General features: G+C 38.8%; 2 protein-coding genes and 1 long non-coding RNA gene across 17 annotated transcripts in view; 1 reads left to right on the forward strand and 2 right to left on the reverse strand.

Annotated features, from left to right (window-relative positions):
• The window catches only part of KIF1B (kinesin family member 1B), a 98,406-nt gene extending 83,043 nt beyond the window's left edge, over positions 1-15,363 (reverse strand). For 6 of the 9 annotated variants that reach the window (XM_026073970.1, XM_026073972.1, XM_026073969.1 and 3 more), the window contains exons 1-2: positions 15,096-15,363; positions 9,806-9,991 (exon numbers count right to left, since the gene is read on the reverse strand). In XM_026073970.1, coding sequence (XP_025929755.1) covers positions 9,806-9,911 — 106 coding nt within the window. In that variant the 5' untranslated portion in view covers positions 9,912-9,991; positions 15,096-15,363. Of the gene's footprint in view, positions 1-9,805; positions 9,992-13,506; positions 13,515-15,095 lie in introns of those variants that run through there. The other 3 variants (XM_026073973.1, XM_026073975.1, XM_026073967.1) reach the window with 2 other exon arrangements.
• Positions 15,364-15,771: 408 nt separating this feature from the next.
• Positions 15,772-21,047, forward strand: LOC112970029. Its single transcript, XR_003254846.1, has 3 exons — positions 15,772-15,941; positions 16,603-16,727; positions 18,513-21,047. It is a non-coding gene; the product is annotated as an uncharacterized LOC112970029 (long non-coding RNA).
• UBE4B (ubiquitination factor E4B) overlaps positions 20,251-23,911 on the reverse strand; it is a 45,230-nt gene continuing 41,569 nt past the window's right edge. For all 7 annotated transcript variants that reach the window (XM_026073941.1, XM_026073940.1, XM_026073935.1 and 4 more), the window contains 3 exons: positions 22,699-22,873; positions 21,973-22,119; positions 20,251-21,564 (listed from right to left, as the gene is read on the reverse strand). In XM_026073941.1, the coding sequence (XP_025929726.1) occupies positions 21,503-21,564; positions 21,973-22,119; positions 22,699-22,873 (384 nt within the window). In that variant the 3' untranslated portion in view covers positions 20,251-21,502. The remainder of the gene's footprint in view (positions 21,565-21,972; positions 22,120-22,698; positions 22,874-23,911) is intronic.

Below are 23,911 nucleotides of genomic sequence, written 5' to 3' on the forward strand. Positions count from 1 at the left end.
TAACTGCTATGCAGTCTGTGCYGGGGAGGGAAAGATACGTAGATTAATAACCCCCAAAGCCCTTATCAACTGCCACCCAAAATAAAAGCCATTAATGGTGAAAATCAGGTATGGAACTGGAGAAGTTGAACTTCCAACATTTGTGCAATTCATTCTGCTTTCTGGCATTTACATCTTCCATGCCTATATTGCTAACCCATCTGTCAACGCTGAAGGCACAAAGCCTTTTTTATTTCCACATACAGAAGAAAACTGGTTCAAACGAAGGGTTTTCATCTCACAAAAGCAGCTTGACACCAGCATGTTTCAATAGCTCTCCTAGTGACAGCAGTAATGTACACAGAACACACATTCCTACCAAATGCCAACACACGTTAGAGATACAGCTAGCAAGAAAGGCACTGTCCTGTCTACACTTTTGATCTCATTGATCACTGGTAAAGGGATGGATAAAAGTATTCAGAAAATATGCTAGTCTAGACAGAACTTTGGAAGTGGTAAGATTTCTGTAAAATCAGCAACTTTTAAGGAAATGAATAACAAATAATTCTTTTCTGTGACTTCTTCAAATTCCATTTCAATCAATATAAGTAGCAGCGTTACTTTACGATTTCTGCATAATCAATTTAACTAATAAAAAAAGATCTTGGTCTTTCAGAATCAAATCCTCAAGACCAAATTAACGTTAAATATACACAGTCTCTTAAAATGCATGTGTCTGGAAAATATATCTGCGCCATCTGTAGACTGGAATGACAACAATGAGAATATGTTCGTTACTGAGAGCAGGGTGGAGCAGACATTCTGATGTGCTGGAACGTGAATAATACCCCACAAAGACATGTTTAATACAGGCTTCTTTCCTAGGCATACGTTGCAATCAGATATATGGCTATATTGTTTTTATAAGAAAGCCTTGCAGGGTTGTTATTACAAGAGATAAAYGAAGGGAAATGGACATTTCCAGCTTGTAAAACAGTGCTTGCTTTGCAAAGCATTGTTCGCATTTTTCAACTCATTAAAGGAAAGGAAACCAAAGAGAAGCTAAGAACAGCTTGTGTTGGAATTCAACCGGATTCTCTCCCCACTCCGGAATTCCAAGCCTGCACTGGGAGAAAGGCTGGGTGGGGGAGGGAGTCGTGCTCAATAGCACCAGAGCAAAGCAAAGGCTTGCTCACAGAAGCTGCTGGAAAGCCGCTCTCATCCTCAGCTGCTCTTACAGATCCAACTGCTATAAATACCATCTCTACAGCTGGCGTTCTGGGAGAAGAGCATGCCAGCAGGCTTTGCATCAAGTGGGAGCTAGCTGAACCACACTGTCCTAGCTATCTGAAAAGCTGAATCAAATCCATTCCAAAACTTCCAAATTGTCATCTGACTACCCAGAAAGTCCTATAACTGCAGAAGTTGCATCTGACTTATGCATATAGTTGGCTAAGCACTTGGAGTTGAGCTGAATTCTTTCCTCGTGTGKTTTCTGTTTCAAAGCAGATAAAGCAATCTTTCCTCCTCCCTCCCCCTCATTTTACTTGACTATATCTCCAAATGCCAGTGCCCATCTCCAAAGGCCATTCTGACCTTCAGATACATGTCAGCACTACATTAAGAGGGCATGATGTAACACCAGAATCCAGGGGAGTCATGTCCGCCAGCATCAATAGTAGTCAAATCATCCAGTTCTTAAAGTAGTTCTCATCAAAAATATGCCTTTTCTTTGCGCTTCTAGTTGCATACTGAGAGGTGGTACATTATTTAAGCATTGATTAAAAGGAATGGTTTCTAAAGCCTTATCTCTGTGTCCTTGGTCAGTGGGCATTCCGACTCTGAAGGGGCAGTATTTCACATATGATTTACTCACTGTTGACACAGAAAACTTTTCTGGGTTCATTAGCGGTATTATCTCACTCTACYGCAGTTCTGTAACAATTCCTTAACAGTTTTTAAAAAGTAGTCAAATTGCATTTAACATTAGCTGGAACATCCTAGCTATCCTACAGTCTTGCTCCAGACCCATTATTCCTACTGTCAACACTTAAAAACCATCATCTGTTCATCTTCTCCTCCCATCTTCTCCAAATTGCCCTCCAAAATAAAAGTAATTTATTTCAAATTGTGCAGAATTAACATCCTAAGTATTTTTAATGCAATCACGAAAGAGAGGAAGGCTTTCAATACAAAAACAAAGCGCTTCACAAAAATTCCAGGATATTTTTTCATCTCCCCCCAAATACTCAAGACTTGTAACAAAAGGTACAAATTGGCAGTATTGTAGGGCATTCAGAGATACTAATTCAGACAGATTTAGAGACAAGCAACAGAAATCCCTAGCCTTGCAAAACATGAAGAGATCTAATGTTCAAATATAGAAAGTCTTTGCTTAATGTCTATGTTCAACATTACATCTTCTGGCACCATTTGCTTTCTGAGTACATCTCCCACTCCTAAAGAGACCAAATGGTATTAGAAAAAAATAAATAAGCAACTCCCACTTCCCAAACTCCACTACTGGTACAGTTATCTAAAGATAATACTTTCTTTTGCATAGCAATTGCCTCGATTTCCTCTCTGAGGCAAACTTGCATTCAAGTCTTTTTTTGYGGGTTACAGGATTTAACAAGTGTAGTAGCTGGTGGCAGGAGAGTCATTAAAAGAACTTGTGGAATCTCTACTATAACAACTCATTTGGCTTGTCTTCCAAACCAATTCCCAACTCAAATTCAACTGCAAGGCAATCCATGCATCTTCCACAGGCCACACAGTTCATCTTGCCATAAAATAATCTATCTTGATAACACATCTACCATGACTGCAGCATAGTGTCAACATATTTGACATGCATTCATTTAGTTTTAACCACACTTGCAAGGATTTACAGAGTAGGAAACCAGGACAGAGGTTAAGTGACTTGCCTCCACTTTGGTTTATTTTCCCAAGGCAATTTCATCATACAAGATGCAAGCATAAAAAGAAAAAACAAATGGAAGGACTTACAAACACACACACACACAAACAGGCTGCATGTGGAAAAAAATGCTAATCAAGAAATGCTTTAAGAGCCAATGTTGCTTGGCAGGCACAAGTCATATCAGAGCAATGTGGCACTCATTTTCTGAGCTACCTAAAACTATTAATTTTCAGAAGACAGATTGAGAGTCAAGACTGTAATCTATCTATGACAACAAATCCTCCCACCTATTCTATTTTTTCATTGAAAATGCATCATTTCTGGTTTTCGAGGGGAGAAGAAAAAAGTAAAGTTATTAGGTAAGACAGAATTACAATGAAGTCTTTTGCTTATCTTCTCTACCTAAGTAGTAGCTGCTACTTAAACTCCCACTTCTTTAATGTCTGCATGTCCTTGGTGCTAAATAAAAGTCAGTTCCTTCTAAGGACTTTTATCTCAACATTAATTCAGACCAAAGATTATTTCCATGATACTAGTTCCTCAGTGAAACTGTCCAAACTGACCTTACAGAACAATACTTCAGAGGAAAAACTAACATCATTATTCCCCTAAAGCTGTACACACACAGTAGGGTTTTTTTTTTCCAATTCAGTATGCCTTTTCATTCAGAAAACAGTTAAAAATTAGATCAGAAAGCAACAGAGTAGCAAATAATATTTCTTCATTTACCATCAAGAATCTTTGAAAGAGGTTACTACTTTTTAGAGCCAGATAACACTGAATAAGGCAAAATTTAACAATAGGCCATGTTAATGTATACCCATCAAGTAGTGGATGAATTACTGATAAGGTTACTTGGCTCTACCAACCTTTCAATAATTTTATCACTTTAGTTTTTGCTGTCAAGTACCAGTAATACAGACAAGAAGGCCATAAATCCAATCCCTTCAAGTTAAAGTCCTACTTTCCCAGCCATTTTTCTTATGCTCCAGGACTACTGCATAAAGCAGGATACAGCTTAAAAGAAAAAAGAAAAACAAGCAGAAAATGAATTCAAAATAAGTGTTTCTATATAAAGATTTTTTTTCCTTTAAATGCCTAACTCAACATCTACAAATTAACTCCATAATGCCTTATGAAGCTTTTCTGATGCCAAGGATGCCTGTTTGAGAACCTAGTTGCCATCTGTCTACAGCAGCAGCTGTGACTATTGTAAATAGCAGATGGGACGCTCCACTTCTCTATCAAGGAGAGCAGGGCTTAGAATCCCTGTTTTCATTAAACATCCAATACCTTAAGTAATTCAGAAAAGAACCTTCCAACATTACAGGGCTATAGAGACCATCACTGAATTAAAATCCGAATACTCTACTTTCAATCCTAGCCTGCAGGATCCAATCACTTTTGTATCCTTCAAGATACCTGGATTGCCCAAGTACACTTCTATATGTATAAGGTTTGTGGCAAATCAGAATATACAATAATCTCACATGAACTAGCGTGCACATATTACTTTTCTTTGTTCTGTCACTGGTACCCACAAGCTACAATATATATGTAATGATAAATCGAATCAGGATTTAGCTTTTGCACAATTAACATAATAACCAATTACAGAGGACAAGTTATGAGTAGGGTACTTATTTCCCTGCTCCATTGGTTTAAGTCTTCCATGTAGTTATTTCTTTTTAAAAGGATACATAGCCGCACTCTTTGCTAACAATGACTATCTAAATACAGTCTTGTAGCTACTAGCTTGAGCCTCTGCTCAGCTTCATTTTAATTTTTTATTTATGCGTTATTTAGGAACAGGATTATCAAACTATTTCCACCAAAAAAAGACACTGGAGAGCACTTTAGATACAGAACAGTTCAGCTTTTCATTTCAATAATCCAAGACAGCAGCTTTCAATGTTGTTTATATGGGGCCTATTTCAAAAATTGATACAAAAATGAGTACAAGAAATACTGATACACAAAACTCAAGATCTACAGCTCACTTTTCATCCCAGATATTATGCAGCAGGATCATTTTCCCATTCACCATAAAAACAGTAATTTATGGAAGGGGCATACACTAACACACAGTGGGTAAGATGCACTGACATAGACCACTCAGAACAAAAAAATGAAAAAGCAAGAGTTAAAAGACAAAATACATCCAATCAAGTTATGCTGAAGTCCAGTGCTTCATGATCCGTTCCTCAAACCATCACTCTAAAAAGCCAGCAAGTTTAACCTAAAGCACAATAAGCCAGTTATCCAGTAAATTAAAGAAAAAATAAAAGTGGATAACCTTTCAAACTTAGGAAAAGACTGCCAAAATTGAGCAAAATTATCTCAAAAAAGACAAAGATGCTTTAGGGTCATTTTAAAACTATCAGTCTTAGTTAGGACTTTACCAACAAACCACCAATACAAATGCAACTTAAAAGTCCACTTGAGCCATGTTTTACTTGAAAATATTCTGTATTAGCAGAATATGAAAAAAACAATATATTGGGCAGTGTCAAACTAACTGAAAGGAAGGACTGTTAACAGAGGGATCCTCTTGGGGAGTAATTTATTAATGTTAAAAAGTCAGAACTTATTAACTTTTCCCTCAAATTACATATGGTTCACTAGGTACCTTCGCATGGCTGACTAGACTAGGGGCAAGGCCACAAGCACAGCTATACTGCAACTAGACCTGAGCGGGCATGACTCCGGTGGGACTTACAGGCATAGGTTGGTACTTATTAGTAATCTCTGTATAATGGAAAATATAAATATGCTCTTCACAATGTAGCTCCTGATGAAAACAGAAACCATGTACTTAAGTTGAACTTGTACTCCTAAAATCTTGTATAGCAGGTGCCTTTTCAAAATTACTCTTCCTAAGATTGTGTTTCCTACAGAAGTGATAATAACAAAACACAAGGACGGGCTTTCCTTAAATGAGTCCCACTCAGTTACTCTCTCTTTTTTTTTTTTTTTTTTTTTTTTTTTTTTAAACTACTGATCTGATGGCGACTTGACCTCCTTCTTTGGAAGGAATTTTGCATTCCCAAATTAACTTCTGAAGTAGTAGGATTCTGCAGCTTCTAACTTCTGCTTTCTTTAAGAATTCCTCTACTGACTTCTATTCTTCTACCCCTACTTTTCCCACTGAAGAACTTTTGGCAGTATCATTCTGATGCACACTGTCTGCAGTCAGCTATGATCTGAGCATCACAGGCTTCCTGCCAAAATATCAGCTCCTTAAGGCAGTCAACACACGTGACTTCAGCTGGAGTGCAGAAATTCATTTTTGCAACATATATTTCAACAACAGAAAGACTGAGGCACTCTGACAATTCTTCAAGTGCTAGATATTGTATTACTGGAGATCATTACTCCCTGTGCATCACAAAAGCACAAACAAATTTAATCTTGTCATCTTACTATACCAGACAAAAAACAACAAAAAGACAAACAGAAGGAATGTGTTTCAAGTACTGATTTCAGAATTCCCATCTTTTGCATACTTCTGACAGAAAAAGAGAAAAGTCCCAATTTCTCACAGTAATAACATTTTTTGTAGGAGTGTTACTGTATCCATTACAGCTTTCCATATTTATCATTATTTTAATTGGTGCACCATAATCTACACATCAAATGATTTCTGTATGTTTCTACTCGTGCTTAAAGCTACTTAATGATAACTTATTATCCACAATTCAAGTTATAACAGAAGCGCTTAGATTAAATCTAATACTTTCAAGGATCTACAGTGCTTTCATACTAGCTCTCAGTATTGTCAGGCAAAAACAAATTGGCAAACAAGTTGGTCCTGTGGAAGGTTTCTTTAAATAAAAGCAGAAACTCATTTATTTTCATTCCTTTATTAGCATTCTTAATATTGTAGGTTAAAACCCTCAGTAAAAACTCTTATTCTGACATTTTAAGTAGCATATAGATCTGTATTCAGCAACACTGCAAATTTTTAAGTGCTAACAATTTATAGAAATAAGAGATCCACTACGGGTCTTGACCTTGTACAGAGAAATGAGCTAAAAAGCCAAACAGGAGAACAAGGCAATTCCATAGGGAAGACGCACCTCAAGTTCACAAAATTAACTTGTTTTGCTTCTGAGGGAAAGTTAAGCTGGGTAACAAAATTGAGAATAAACTTTCTAACCCAGGATGACATTCTCTTTTGCTAGTAAGCCCACCATGAATAGAGGTCACTCCAAAAAAAGCATAAACAGCCAAACTTGCATATAAACTGACAAACAATACAAAAGCAGGCTATCAGCAAACAGCCCTGGAGGTATTCCAACTTTAAAAATACACTGTATTATAAATGCCATAAAACACTTTTTTCATACGTTCATTAAAAAAGGGTAAAAGCAGCACAACTGTGATATACTTTACCATCTACAACTCTATGCTGTTTACCTTTTAACAACCCCAGCTGCCTCAGTTTCACTATAATGTAGTTTCTGCCTGTATCAGCAGAAACATTTACAAAACTCAAACTTGGACATAGTTTAAATCCAGGACCCACAAAGGTTTCCTAGCATAGCTTGGCCAAACAATACAGAAATAATTAAAGGCCAAATAACAGTCAAAATCCCTACTTAGCTATCAGACTTCACATTGACTCAATCCTGTCCATCTCAATAGTTCATTAGACTTTAATTACAAGATGAGGGAACTTCAACTGCCTCGCAGGCTGAAAGTACTTTCTACTCCACATCTCACTAGCCTCTCAGATTTGCCAGCATCTCCCATGAGGCCTGGAGACTGGCCTCCTGTCAACCTCTTTAGTGCATAAGTGAAAAAAATAACCCTTTCAGAGGCAAGACTTTTGAGCCTCAATCACTTCACTAGCACAGTGTGAAGAGGTGATGCATGCACTCCATAGACTAGAACTGCTGCTGAAGCCCCTTTACTTTGAAACTGCAGCATCAGATCTGAGATTCAGATCTGCTTATGTCACATTCTGTAGCCAGCCTTTAGCCAACAAGTTCAGACCTTAATAATGAGTACAATAATGTAATGGAGAGGCTGCAGAGATTGAGGGATCATGACAAAGTCAAAAAGAATCCATGGCAGACATAAGAACAGTACTTATGCCCCAAATCTAACATACAGCCTACAAGGACACCAGAAGGATTCAGCTCAGGCTTTTGCTGAGTTTACTATATAAGCTTTTTCTGTTCACAGAAAAAAAATTACTCCTCTCTCTTTAGCTTTCTTCTGTATTTCTCCTTTAAGAGGAGAATGCAGGGAAAAATGGCCCACCAACCGCAAGAACATATAACTACTGCAACCTATAATTCCTTTCCCACAGTCTGTAATGGCCCCTGATGACTTAAACCTGACCATCTGTCATATCACCCATCTTGTATCAGAGCCATAAGACTCAAATAGAAGTCTACAGATTGGAAAATTTCCAGAGCACAAAATACAACAAAAGCTGTAAAGGAATTTCCAACTAGATAAATCAGGAAGTATTTTTCCCCTTTTAAAAGCTGATGCAGTTTATTGAAATAAACTGCATTTATTTCAGACATTAGCATTCAGACAACAGAACCAGCATTTTTGTCCAAAACTCATTTCAAATCAGTTGACAGCTTGACTGTCAGAGATTCACAGGTCATCCTTGTCATTGTACAACAAACAAGCAGTTTCCATAGGCTCCTGGAGTTAGAAAATCTTGAAGCTTCTAAAATTTTTGCTGTCAAGTCATGACAGCAGCAAGAAAACCCATTATAGTGGCACCCAGTGGTGCTACTGTAGTTTAGAGCTTGCTGGCATTTCCATTACAAATGCCATCTAATGGAGTCTACAGTTCTTCTATTCTACACTGTTCTGGTCTGAAAGTTGGCAGGATAAAAAAAACACACACACACTTTTTTTTTTTAATATATACATGAAATGACTTCTAAACATTTTTTATTCTTCTTTTAAATGGCAACTTTAAAATTCAACCAAAAAATTTGTTTTTTTAGTCAATATTTCACGAAAGGTCTGAAGATAAGAATTAACTTCACTGAAAGTAGTGTTCTCCCTTCTGCATAATGCCTCTCCTTCAATGATATCACAAACATTGTATATGATTTGACTGGYACCACAACCAGGAGTTAAATTCCATTGCAGAAGCAGGTTGAGGTACAGTTTAGGCTAAAAAAAGGAGGAAGCCTGTATTTAACCTTTTGTTTGTAAACAAACATGAGCAAATACTCAAGCAACAGACAGAAGTAACTGAATGCTATTGGAGTGTCATCTTCTACAGATATCAATAAGAAGAAACTACTTCATTAGCTGAAAACAGAAAACTACCATAGAAGAGCAGATTTAGGTATGGCTTTTAGTTTACACATGACCAAACGACACTGCAGAAAATGGAGTCAATACCAATTTAGACTTCAAAGGCACATAAAAAAGAGTTAATAAATGGTGTGCCCACATTCAGTCTTCCATAGAAGTTTCTTCTTCCCTGTATTTCAAGTCAGTTATCAAGAAAAATTTGATCCATAATAGCTATTTAGTAACTCTACACTTTTAGTTGGTTAGAAAATAAAAAGATTTTATTTAGTCTGTTATTTTGCTGTAGCTTAGTCATCTAATCTGGTAGGCATGAAACTTGACATCCTTTTCCCTCAGCTTTCTCACACAAATTATGCTCCTAAACAAAAGCAYGGACTGCAAAATATGCACACCATGAACTAAAGCAGTAGACCCAAACACAAGTTAGTCAAATTCAGAGATAATTAAGTTTGTAATGACAGCCTCGCATGAGAAGAAGGTTCCCTAAAAGGGTTATTCCAGATGATGTAATGTTCACAGTAATCAGTTTAGTCTGATCAGAAGGATTAGGCAGGGAGGCAGAGAAGAGAGAAAGACTCCATTATGAGATTAAACTGAACTTACTTGTTGAATTGCCTTGCATCTGGATGATACATTTGGATTCTTTGCTGGTCTCTCGGGAATTAAAGGGCCGGACCCGAACAGCCACCTTCACAGAAGCCCCCGACATTCTGATCGCTTGCAGCGCAGTCGAGAAATTAAAAGTGAAGGGGTTAGGGTTTTTCAAGTTTGCCTTCTTCTTGGCGTTTTCTAAAGAAGAAAAAATATAATTTAGTTATTCACACCTATTGTGTTTAAGATACTGATAAAAAAYGGGAAGGTACAAAGTTGTATGATCACGTCATTTCCCCCAGGGCAGCCACCCTCCGTGTCCCCTCAACAGGCTGTCACTTCAAAGACAGAACTGGAAATATATTTATCAGCACCTGTACTCTGTCTCCCTAGTCAGAAGTTTCTGTCATCCAAAGCAGTTCTTTTGAAGTGTACAAATAGGTTTGTTTTCATTACTTGGTTTTCTTCCCAGGAAGAAGAGAGACTAATATTAAAATGAAGATCTGGTTGCAACATGTGTTACACTTAACCTAACAAAGATAATTTTAGCAGTGAAGATATGGCTGCTTAGATTTCAACAAAAGCTAGCTACTACGCTACATGTTTAAGTTCTCTAGTTGTCAACCCTTGCTGCAGTAGTGCATTAGCAGTAACAGTAAAAGTAAAGTACAAATGCAGTCCCCTTCCATAAAAAGGAGTGTACATAGCAACTGTAGGGAACCTTTGTGCTCCTGGGAAGCTCCCCTTGTCGAAGAGAAATAAAACTCAGTAACTACTTGCATATCTAGTGATCTTTAAAGAACACAGTACTCCTTATGGAGGAAGAGGTGTTAAAATTTATTGCCTTCGGGGTGAATATTACTATCTGTATCTCCAGCAGATGTTCACCACTAAATGCATCTTCAGGTCACTATCAAAATACTTGTTGTTCAATCCTAACACATCCAAATGATGGAGCACTGTAATTGGCAGGGAACTATCCGTGACACCCAGGACATGTCTATTTGTCAAGTCACRTCTATCTGCCATTGTACTGAAATGCAGGAATAAAATATTGGTTCAATTATATTGATTCTTATCTCCCCAATCAACATTTTCATAAGATGATCATTTTTCAACCACCCTATAAATAAGCAGTTTACCTCATTGCCACAGGATACTGTCAGTACTGAAGTTCAACACAGGCTCAAAAAGCCATTGGACAAATTCAAAGAAAAAGTCATCAGGAGCTAGTAAAAACAAAGGTACCAACACTTGTCTCAAGAAGTCTCCAAGACACAGATTCTCAGAACCTAGAAGACTATACTGAGGAACATCATTATACGGTCCCTTTATTCTTATATTCTAAGCATCTGCTACTGGCCACTGCTAAAGACAGAATTCTGGGCTAGATGGATCTTTGGTCGAACTCAGTGCAGTCATTTCTATGCTGAATCCAAGATAATATGAGCAGAACTCTACCCTGCACGAGTCAGTACACATGGCCCAAAAAAAAAAACAAGAATTCTTTTATGGTTAACTATACTCCACATATCCAATGAAATGCTCATTTCAGGGTTGTAATCACAGTGCTACAAGATCACAAAACGTAGTAGCAGAGAAAAAGCAGAAGCATTTCAACTCTGTAGTAAGTTCTCCAGCTGATAAAAATATTTAGGCATTCTTGATTCAAGCCATGACACATTTTCACACAGTACAGAAGATTTTAATAAAACTTCATTACTTCATTAATGACATCACATGGTGAAGGTGGAAATTACATCATTCTATAGAGTAGGAGAAGTAATTTAAAGCATTCCTTATTTTAGTAGGTTACCAAGGTATCTCACCAGACTATTAGAATAGGAATGCCTTTAGGAACAAGCCAATTGAATTTCAATGTCAATGATACAGCAAACTGGTAGAATAACCAGTCATGAGAGATCCATACAGCCAACTAAACACTCAATTGTTGTTAGCACAGAATTTGAAGAAGTCCCACTAAAAGCTCAAGAACAGAATAGAGACCAGAAACACAGAGCAACTGAGAAAGGTGACTTTAAAATATATATTAATCCATTGATCTGTGCATTGATGAATTGAGGGCTTTTAATGTTCTTTAACATGAAGTAGCAATAAAACTGTTGAAAACAGATCAGCTCCCTTCCTGTAAAACCTAGCTTAACTACTAGTAGGCAYGTTTTGTGTAGTCCAAAGCTAGCACACAAATCATAATAAAGAAATGATCAATGCTACCTTATATCTTATTCTTTTTCAATCCTTCAGACTACCAGAAGCAATAACAGAGAAAATGAAAAACAAAAAACCCTAATATCAGAACAGGATTCATTAGCCTGTACTGAAAGATCTAAGGCCAAATCAGCTTATGGTCAGTGACAAGGAAAACCCTCACAAATAAAAGTACTTTTACAAAATGCTATCCCCACTCTAATCAAACAGCAGCTGAAGAACACAGTTATTGTGCTGTCCAATGAAATGTCCTCTAAAAGTGCCTTAAGCAACCTGACTATATATTATCATTTCAATTAACAAAATGATTTTCCAACAAAGCACACACTAAAATAGGGGGAACTAATCTCACAAGTATACACCCTATTCACAATAAAAAAAACCACTGCATGCAAAGCACAACACCAGAGATTCAATATGCATTAGCTAAACAAGAATTTTGTTCTGAAGAGAGATGTTAAGAAATTCTCATAGAACAGGATCACAAAATCAACTACATCAGCATTAAGAAAACCCTCAATGTTAGTCTTTTGGAGTTACAAACTTTTTCCAACCCTATCTTCTCTACTCATTTTTAATTACTGCATTTCATTTTTTATCTCATTCTCAGGTCTACTACTTTTCATAGCTCATAGTTTACTTTTCAAGTAAACAAAATGCATGTTTACAGTTGCACATGGACTTCAGATGTTTTGACACCATCTCTCTGTGCAAGATTTAATATTCATTAATATGGAAATTAGCCCAAAACCATGTTTTTTTTTCCAAGTTTCTCATAAATTAAAACCAATGTTTTTCAGTTATTCAGCAACTTTAACTGGTCCTCCTGACACTTTTTAAAAGGCAGCACTGCCTTCATCACACAGAATGACAAAATAAGGCAAAATGATATCAAGTTTAACAGGTAAAGTACCACAGAAATTAGTAATAAATTGCAACCAGTTTTCCAACTAATTTTACATTTCCCAGTAGTATCTGTTATTGCTGCAAAACATTGTCTACACAGAGGTAATAGGAGACATAACTTGCAACAGAGCAAAATAAAATCCCTGTTACAGTCTTTGATACAGATTTAGGAGAACAAGCTTAAAAGATGAAGTCCCTCATATATTTGTTACAGGTTTAGAAGACTGCCATTCATTCTGGAATGAACCATTCTCTTAATGCCTTGGAAAGAGTCTACTAACTGTGCATCTTTTAACATTTCTCCTGTATGAATCCAATCAAGAACCAAGTCAAGAAAAGAACTGCATGTTTGAGTCCTTACCATGATATACCTCTGGCTCTAAAACTAGACGTAAGCAATACCTGAGCATTTAGTCAGCTCTTTATCAGCGCAAAAGCAAACCCTACGCGTTTGAGAGGAGACAGCATTCTATTAATCTTATTTTAAACTATTATTAAAAGATATTCACCATCCACCCTACAAGCAGCACAGTGAGGTTTTAATATTAAGTGTGTCATCAAACAAATCATCTAAATACCTTGTCTGTTTTCTATTATTCAAGCTCACAAACAATCTCCCTTTGTGGGTCTCAAGCACCTGAAATATTACTTGAATTTTACACACAAATATTTAAATAAACAGGTTTTTCATTAAAATTTTGATTCTAAAATTTTGATATATCTGAAAGTTCTGACAAATCAATTTTTATGCAACATCAAAACACAAAAGATATTGCTTGTGTTTGAAACAAAGCTAAAGACCAAATAGGGACTTAAAGAGCCAAATTATTATTTATAACATCAGACAAGTTTATAACAAACTCAAAACAATTACAAAATATAGCTCAGAGTCTAGATCTCTACATTCAAATAAAAACGCATCACAAAAGCAGCATCACTTGCATTCAACAGAGCCAGCCATTGTGTCATATTTGTATAGGAAACAAAGAATACAGTATGTCTACCAGAGAATGTGCTAACTTTTAAAAACAAAAAAATTGCTTCCTACACTTGTAACTTAATCACCACACCAGCTCTAAAGAAAGGAAAGGAACAAGCACAGAGATTAGTCTATGGAAAGTTAGCAAAACAGCTGTTCAGAGCAGCAGGGGTTTATGAACAAGAGGACTGCAGAGAATCCAATTTTAGGTCCTCCAGCAAGGGTCAGGTATTAACAATAGTCTGAGATATCAGCTGAACTCATACACTACAAATTGCTATCTTTGTACTTTAACCTAAAGCAATGATGCTATATAAAATAGCGAGTGCAAGTGCAGAAATTGGCCATGAACTGAAAATCAGATCATATAAACATATGGCTACAAATAATTTAACAAAAAAAGAAAAAGAACAAAAAGAACCAAACTGAGGAGGAGCTGGAAGTGAAAGGAAGGATACTTTAAAAATTAGTATGAATGCTGTTCAATGTTTGATTCCCCATTTTGGAGAACAGATGCAAATTCACCATGTGCATCTGGCAAATACCAGTCCTCCAACCTCAGTTTCACACCTATATTCTGCCAGTGACCCCCGGACTAGCAGGCCTGTCATTCTGCCTCCTGCCTCGGCTCACAGCGGATTGTCAGATCATCATCCCAACATGGCTGCCTCGGTGATGGTGCTGCACTGAATCCCGGCACCTAGAGGGCCGGAAAAAACAGCCGAGAAAACGCAACCCTTTCGGCTTCGTGCAGCCGTCCCCAGCTGGCACCGAGGGGCCGTGCCTCCTCCTGACCAAGCCACTACTGCCCCCGCCTCCCCCGCCTGCGAAGGGGAGGAAGGACGGAGAAATGCGGCCATCTCCAGGACGGGATCCAGGGAGGGATGGGAAGGGAAGGGACGGGAAGCGGCCGCACCGCCATGGCTCGCGGCGCCGGCGGGGAAGCGGGAGGAGGCGGCAGGAAGGCGGGGGAAAAGCAGCTGCGAAGGGAGGCCGGGCCGGGCCGCCCCACGCCCTTGCGCCGCTGCCCTGCCAGCTCGGCGGCCCCCTGCCCCGCCGGCAGCTCCTGCCCCCGGGCCCCGCCGCACCCGCAGCGCCCGCCGGCAGCCGCGCACACAACCGGCCAACCGCCGCCGCCGACCGTTGGGCCGACACTCCCCCCCCTCCGGGCGCGCGGGAGCCCCTCACCTGGGACGGGCGGGGGCGTCCGCGGGCCGCGGGCGGAGCGGGGCCGCCGCTGTCAGCAGCCGGAGAAGGCGGCGGGGCCAGCGGAGGAGCGCAGCGCGGAGCAGAGGAGAGGGGGGAGCCCGGGCAGCCCCATGGCGCTTCGCCGCCTCCTGCGCCGAGTCGGGAGACCCCCCCCCGCCGCTGGGCAGGGAGCGGGGAACGGAGAAAGGCCGCGCCGGGAGGACCAAGCGCAGCGACCCACTCCCCGCGGCGCTGCTCCCACACTGACAGGATCGCTCCGCTGCGCACCGCTCCCCGCCTCCGCGGGGCGGGGGGGCGGCCGGACCGCCAATCGTCGCGCGCCGCTGCCTCCCGCCCCCCGGCCTCGGGCCAATCGCCACGCGATCAGCCGGCGGGCGCCCGCCCTCCGCCGTGCCAATCAAGGACTGACACGGCCGCGCGCCAATCGCCGCCCGGCAGAGAGGAGGACGCGGCTCGGCTCCAAGGCGATGCCGGTCCTCGACGCGGCGGCCCCGCCCCTCCCCCCGAGTCAATCCCTCCGCCGAGCTTCGGAGGCACGAGGAATCGRGGGCCTCCGCCGCCCCAGCCAATCAGAGCTCGTGGAGGAATCCGCGTCGTCCGCCTTTTAACCTATCACGAACGGCGCGAGGACACTCCACCCCCCCCCCCCGCGATCGCATCACCGCGCCGCCGCCGGTGTGTGCCTGCGCGCCCCCTGGCGGCGGCGCTGCCGGGCGGGGCCCCTCGCTGGGAGGCGGCGAGCAGAAACCGAGCGTCCGTGACTGAAAAAAAAGCGATTTTAACTGCAGCTGGGCGTCTCCCCCGATTTAAAGGGCCAAGTAGCAGGTAGGCGTGCTCACCCGCCCTGAAAACTKTGCCCGGAACAGCGAATTCTCTCAGCCCCAGGCGATTTCAATAGGACCCAAAGGCCCCCTGAAAAATCCAAATAAGGCCCGACGATAGCAGTTACATGAGGAGGAAAATATATTTCTCCCCCTTTAAAAGGTTTTTTTGGAGCAGCCTAAGATAACTTCAGCAGATCTCATAATGTATTTTTATATAACTGGTTGTTATAATGAACAGTGTTCATAAATTCTCATACTCTAAAACTTCACATATATTCTCATACTAAAAACTGATTTTTTGTGACAATCTCTGCTCAAACATTCCTCCTTTCCATTAGTACTTTGTTCATTTGTGTTGTTAGGAATTGCCTTATGTTTAACCTTACCAGCATTTAAAAAATAATAATTTTATTACATGAAATACCTTAATTACTTACTTTCCACACACACACACACACACCGTCATTTACAAATCAAATTTCAACTGTTGAGAACATTTGGTACTTGAGACTTCTGGCTTCAGAACAAGGTTTATTTTTGTTCACAGGTCCCTGGCTAGTAACTATATTAATCTCTCATGTGCTCCCCATCATTTACAGTTTCTTGGAAGAATGCTTTATTAGTTCCTTTCTGTTTGGTGAACAGTGATTTTTTTCCCCTAGCCAATCTTATGACCACGTGTGCTTCCCCGCTGCAGTTCAGCCATTGTGTGCAAAAGCCTACAAGAATATATATGAGCACTGGCTGGCAAGGAAGTGTTGCTGCAGAACCAGCACAGCAAAAATGGGTAGGTTTTGCATGTCCTAGAAAATAGCATTCTTTAAGCTTTGGAAGACTCCCTATTGATGGAAAAACAGATTTATCAGTGTGCATATTAGTATGCTCTAACTGTGCTAATATCTATCTATCTAGGACGATGCAGAATTAGGTGAGTTACAATACTCTAAAAAAGACTGGAAAGGCTGTGGCAACTTAAAATACTGAGGGTGTGCTGAACTCTTCCATGGTAATAGACAGTGTGGTTAATTTTACTTCTGCAAATTTTGCATAGTCTCTCTTCCAGACAATAGCTCTTGCACCACTTTCTTGTATCTAAAGTTTTGAGATTAATTACAYAGAATAATTCCAGCATGTTAATTCTTAGGTTGCTCATTTACAGCGACTTGAAAAATTTTCTAGAAACATTCAGAGGAAATCTAATTTTATTTGTAGAAAGAAAATAGTGAAGAACATATGATGCATGCTTTATGGGATCTGGGAGGTCACTTACTACAAAGGGAGACAGAGGAAAATCGATACTTAAATATCAGAGTATTGAGCCAGAAGGTGATAAGGTATTAAAGCAGCCCTCATCCAGTTGGTTGTAATATCTCTTTTAATTACAGAACTTATGCATTTTCTCTCAATTTATTAAGATCAGTCATTGCTTTGACTAGCCTTCTCAGTATAACTTTTGAAAGTCAGCTCTCCTAGAGTAATATAGAAGTAAACCTATTAAAAATGCACTTAGGTGGAGTTCCATGGCAGGGCTTTACCTCTGAATCCTGCTTTTTAAACAATGAATTAGCATCCATTCCCCTACAGAAAAGGGACCAGTCTTGCTCCTTATAGGAGCTTCTGACCAATAGCATATAGCCCTGCAGCACTTAGTACAGAGACTGATTAGTAACTTCACACAAGTGTATGCAGATTTAAAAGTATAATTTAGACTTTTTTTTAAAAAAAGATCATGTAGTGAAACTTCCCAGTACAAGAAAATTGCTCTTGAGCATTATTATACCAGAAAAATGAGAGCAAACAGTACTGGGAAAAAGGTTCTTGCATTTATCAATACAAGCAAATATAGTCAATTACTCAAATCACTGATGTGGTACCTAAAATTGGGAAGACTGATTAAAGCAGGAAAGAGGGTAGGTTTATGCTAAATGATAAGGAAAAGGAAGACAACTATATTGTAGTGTAATGCTCATGGGGATTGGAGGTAGTCAATCTGTTATTAGCTAGGGCAGCACTGTCATCCTGCTATTAACAGCATTAGGCTGTCCTTGCTGCCAGCAATGTAGAGTTGGCAACAGGGTTGTAAGTTTTATTACATAAGAGTAAATTATGATATAACAGAATCAATTGCACTGTATTTTATTGATATCAACATTAGAATTTAGCTCAGTAATTTCTCTAGTCACATAACTAGAGGGCAAGTACAGACCAGTGATACAATCTTTTAACTTCAACTTTTCCTAGAAAAAAAACACATTTTGCAAGGTTGATGCAAGTTAGCCCATCCTGAAATGAGCAATTTATTGTGCAATTCACAGGTCAAAACTGCTCAGATTCTGTAGATACATGTAAGCTCAATTGATATTTCAGTGCTCTCTAATATATTGTGTCAGTATTGTAGTAAAGATAGTTTTATTGAAAAAGGTTAAATGGCATATGTTAGTATGGGGAAATTGCAAAAAAAAAGTGCAGCTCATATTAAATAGATTAAGAACTAAAGAGTTTTTGTGAAGCTGATAAGCTTTTGTGGGAGATTCATTCTTAGTCCAATACTAACTTCAGCTTTCTTTTTCAGGTGTTGAAACATCCATTATCCACCGAAGGACAGGCTATTGATACATTTTTGTACCCAAGAGACAGCAATATAATAGTACTATTTCAATTGCTTGTATTAAAATATATTTTGTTATTCTGTCCATGAATGTTGAGTTTGGAAGAGTTTGTGCCTAAATCCACAGTTTTCTGAAATACTTGATACTTTGTTCTTCAGGTAAAATTGTTTCAGCCACTTATATCAGCTTTCATGTCTTCTGTAATACCTGGATTGATACATTTTCAAGTGATAAATGTATCCCATAATTAGACAAAAAAGTTCAGTAGTGCACTTTGCTATTTAGACTGTTGGATCAAAATCTGATGTGATGGTAGAATAAATAATAATCAAGACAAAGTCCTTCAGAATCTGAAATTAAGTCCTATACCAAATGTAAATATTTCTATTTCCTCCTGTCAGATAAGGTTAAGAAAAACATCCTGAATCTGTTTAAATATGCCTTTTAGTTAGCACAGATTAATGTATAATATACTTTTATATACTAAAACCCAGGATTTTCATTGTACACTTGCATTAAAACAGGCTAGTACCACACTGATTTTCCTGCAAAAACTTTATATTCACAACCCTCTTTGATATTAGTTATAAAACTTCAAATGTGAAACAGCTGAAACTATTAGAGAATAGCAGACTTCAARCCTTGTGTAGTATATACTTAAGCAAAAAAAATTTTTTTTTTTAATCTAAGGATGCATTATTTCTAATTATGCTCATCTCACTTTATGAGACTGCTCGTGGTTTCCACAGCATCCTTAACCACAATCCACAGAAGGTGGTGGTATAAATGTTTAATTTGTAATAGCTGAAAAAAAATTAGAAGAAAGCATTTCTTCCATCTTTCCAATACATTCAGACTCTGTCAAGGAAACTAAAAAGCTATCTGACAACTTTAACTTCTAGAGAAAAACAAGCCATGATGCGAAACTGTAGCAGTTTAGCAGTCCTCCATTAAAAAACAGTTATGTACACTGCTGAATAGCTGTCTTCCATTAGATAAAAGTATAAATTCTAGGGTATTTCTAGAGGTTTAAGGCAATAAGCCTTAATAATGAAATGATGGTGCAACATTTAATAGTTTTTCTTTATGCAAAAATTCATTACCTCTTCTTAAGGGAAAAAAAAAACAAACCCACACCTTGAAAGCTATAGCTCACTGCACACCATTATAACACGTTCAGAAGCTATGATGGACTTGGATGCTGAATGACAGTTTGCAGGTAAAAGCATAGCAGGTTTTGTTCTGTGACTTCTGGGGAGGAAGAGGGGGATTTGAATTTGTGGAAGGAGTGCAGATTAAGAAACCAAATAGTAATAGAACAAGCTTCTCTGTTCAACAATCTATGTAGCCACAATCTTCAGAATCTTCCCCCCACCCTCAAAAACAAAACAACACTGCATCTTACTTGCATATCTGAAAGGTTAGCATTGTATTATAATCTGACCAAAATCCCCCCTGGAGCCCTGGCACTGCCTGCCAAGGTAACTATGATTAGGTACAAGAGTCACCCACTTGTAAAAATTCATTAGTTTGAAGTACTACTGATATTTGTGTTCATAGCAATTTTTCCACATACGATTTGCTAAGTTATCTCTGGATCCTAAATCAGTATCAGGAAACCTGAACGAAGCCACCCAATCACTTGTATTTTTTCTACCCTCAGTGACTCACTTAAATGAAAGACAAAGGAAAGATTCTCTGTGAGTGTGTATCACCATTTATTGTAGTTCAAGAGAGTCAGGAATTGAACAGAGGACACAGCGAAAAAACAAATAAAAGAAAAACAACCTTTTTTTTACAGACTTAATTTTAAAACACTGTGGTTTCAAATCCTTTTTAAAAAGGAAATTCAAGTATCTTAAGCAGGGGGCAGTAATACAAAAATGTTTGTGAATATTTTTTAATTTTTTTTTAAAAAATGTAATTCTACATTTCCTGCACCCTTTTTGCTTTGGTAAGGCCAAGCCATGGATACAAATTGGTAAGCAACATAAAAATGACCCCTGCCCCAACTGCAACCTCTAAGAATAAAAGGATCTGCTCTGCTCTCTGCGGACAAGCTCTAATGGCTCAGAACTGTCATTTAGCATATATCATATCTTCAGCATTAAAAGAATGGATTTTATTTTTTAAAAAGTCACTGAAATCCTGGTATTCCAAGTATCTCATTCATGGCAGCTGTTTTATCATATTTCTATCACAACGCTTGTCAAAAATACCAGAGCATCTAGATCAACATAAAGAAAAGTGACATCTCAAAGAACCAGAACTTAAAATCCACATGTCAAATCTTTGCCTTTTTTAAATTATTCTTGTGTCTTCTAACACCAATTAAAAAAAAAAAATATGTGAATACGTATAATATAAAAATACGATCCCAAGATTAACACTTTGTTGCAGGCACAGTTATCGCACAGAATATGTTCTTTTGAGGGCAGGGGAATGATTTTGTTTTTCACAGGGATTTTTTTTTTTTTTTTTGCATTTAAAAAAAAAAAGACAGCAGTGCAGGTTTGTGGGGTGGAAGAAGGGAGGGAAAGAGGAAAAAGTTACTTTAGCAGCAAAATGTCCAAGGTTCTAACCACAATCAAATTAACGGATATCTGGCTGTAAAAAATAAGGTTGAAGGGATGCTGCCCTGATCCATTCATCTTTGCTAAAATAATTCAGCTGTAAAAACTCCAAAACGTGACATACTGAAGGACAGTTTTGTAACATAAGCAACTTCCTAATTTGTCCTCCATGTTATTGACCATCGTTATCACTTAAATATATGTACAAGAATTAAGCTGCTTTTCTTCTCGTCCACATGCTTCTGGTCACTACTGCAAGTCAGTGCCAGTGGGCGTGCTAATCCCATCAATAGCTTTCAAAGTGTATCTGCTCCACTATTACCAGACCAGCCCACGCCCCGTTCTTCCCATTGGCATTGGCGTGCACTGCGAGGGAATTTTTAATGATCAGCATTCTGCTTGTCTCTCATCCAGGCTTGGATTTGCTCTTTAAGTTCTGGCACTAATAATGTAAAGAAGAGAAAAAGAATGGTTAACTTGACAGTTAAATTGTTCAGTAATACTACTACCCTGAGAAAGCTCCTCATGACCAATAGCATTCCTTTTCTAGAAACCTTCTGGATTTCATTTCCGTCTCTATCAATGTAGTTTCTGCACAGCTTTGAGTAAATGAATTACTCATTTACCTACCATAACAATATCCATTAGCCCAGTAGTTACAAAGATAAGAGTTTTTTCAAACAAAAGGAAAACACAAGGAATGAACTTTTCTTTACAAGTTGGAGTGAAAGCACTATTAACCCTACTGATGCAGCATCACTATCTTCTAAAAGTATACGGAACAGAAATTGCACACAAATTGCTTCCCCAAGCCAACAATTCCATCACTAAATATCAAAAGCAAGGTTACCTGGTTCCAGCATATTTTCGGTCAGCGTCTGACGATTGAAAGGATCAGTGGAAGAGTTCAACAGATGCCTCAGGATGATGGACCTGTCCATAATAGTTCCAGATGGCAGCCTGACAGGATCAGTCATCAGAGTGTCCATGAGTGGATCTAAAGACAGAAGTGTCTCATCATTAACTTGAAGACAATAGCTACATGTCTCATCTGCACACACAACCACAGCACAGATTGATATAATCAGGTATATCGCTGAAGTTGCAGAAAATCATCAAAAAGAGCAGAACCACATTTAGTGTTCCGGTATCAGGAAAGCTTTTGTGCAGTAGAGGAATCATTTCCAGAAAAGGTAACTATTGCTGAGGAAAAGGCTGTCATAGAATGCAACAGCAGATTTAGCCCTAATTCAGAAATATAGGAGAATGGTATAAAAGCTAAACATTTAACTACACTATTTTCAGATTTGTTTTTATTATTATTTTACTGTTTTATGAACTATGCTGCAAAGTACATGGAACCACAACCTGGCTGGGACTGGACAGTGCAGTCCTGGGGTGGGAGGGGGGGAAGCCTAGTTCTCTTCATTCACTTAGCCATTTAATTGAAATGGAGAAGGATGCATGACTCTAGAAACTATATATAGTCTTTACTAATATATATTCGTATTTAGTATCAAAACAACATAAAAAAATTCTTCTTGTAAAGAGTCAGTATTTAGAAAACTCAACTTGCCTCTGAATTCATCCGGAGCATCACTGTAATCAATTTCTGCACGAGCATTCTTGGCAACAATTTCCTCCACTTTCTCTGCCAGCAGTTTGAATTTTTCTATTGCTATGGTTGACTTGATTCCAGCCTTTCTCATCTTTGAAATAACCTCCTCAAAGAGCTCTTTGCTGTAGGACCTCTACAAACAATGCATAAAAGAACTCTGTTCAGCTACAGTATCCTAAAATGCCATCAGATTCTACTGATCTTTTAATGCTTTTTAAAAACTTTACAAGAAAGGATCAATGAAACCTCAACCCTATGTCAGGCAGAAAAGCAGTATATAGATATCATTTAATCTACCACTAACATGCCAACTTTCAGGTAGGCTGTTATTATGCTTTGTACTGGTCATCACTAATGTAGAACTGCTCAGGACAAAATAATAAACACAATAACACCCAACCAATATTGTTAAGACATTTAGAGAGGCTGACTACAATTACTGCAACTATTCCTTAGACCAAATATCCGTGTTGTCGCTCCTATCTGGGTTCTTGTTCTCACARGTCTTAGCTGAAAATACAGCATAACAGGAAAAGTTTGTTTTCTGTGGTTTTTTTTTTTTTTTTTAAACACTCTAGCTCTCCAGCCACTGTACTTGAAGAGGTGAATTGCTCTATACACCACTGTAAATATCCTCTAAACACTTCTTGTCAATCTCCAAGATCATAAATATCCCAGTTCATCCTGGCTGTAAGAGAGCATCAAAAGAAAAGACAACACAGATGTAGTAGTGTTACTATTCCACCTTCAAGCTKTAAGTACTGCATGAGTTATGTATTCACCACTCTCCACTGAAAGTTAAACTAGGAAGTACATTACTGTTCCCTCAAGTGCCAAGTGAATAATGAAACGCACTCTACAACAAAAATGAGGATTACAAGCTAACTGATACCACGCAGTTGCTGAATACTGATGGTTTCTTAACTTCTCTGATAATATGCAAAGCAATACAGGAAAAGAATGATTCCTTCTCCTAGTGCCAAAAAAATCTTGCCACAAAAATAGTAAGGCAACTCACAGAAGGAGCAAATACCTGCTGGAAACTTGCCAATTGGTGCAGTGTGCAGCTCACTGCAGGAACAGCAGCCTGCTGCCCAGAACTGTGCAGCTACCTAGCACAACATATATACAAACACCAAATGCATATCCTATAGCTTCAACTGAAATAAGC

This window comes from Apteryx rowi, unplaced genomic scaffold, assembly GCF_003343035.1.
Source record: "Apteryx rowi isolate R43461 unplaced genomic scaffold, aptRow1 scaffold_38, whole genome shotgun sequence".
Taxonomy (NCBI): Eukaryota; Metazoa; Chordata; class Aves; order Apterygiformes; family Apterygidae; genus Apteryx; species Apteryx rowi.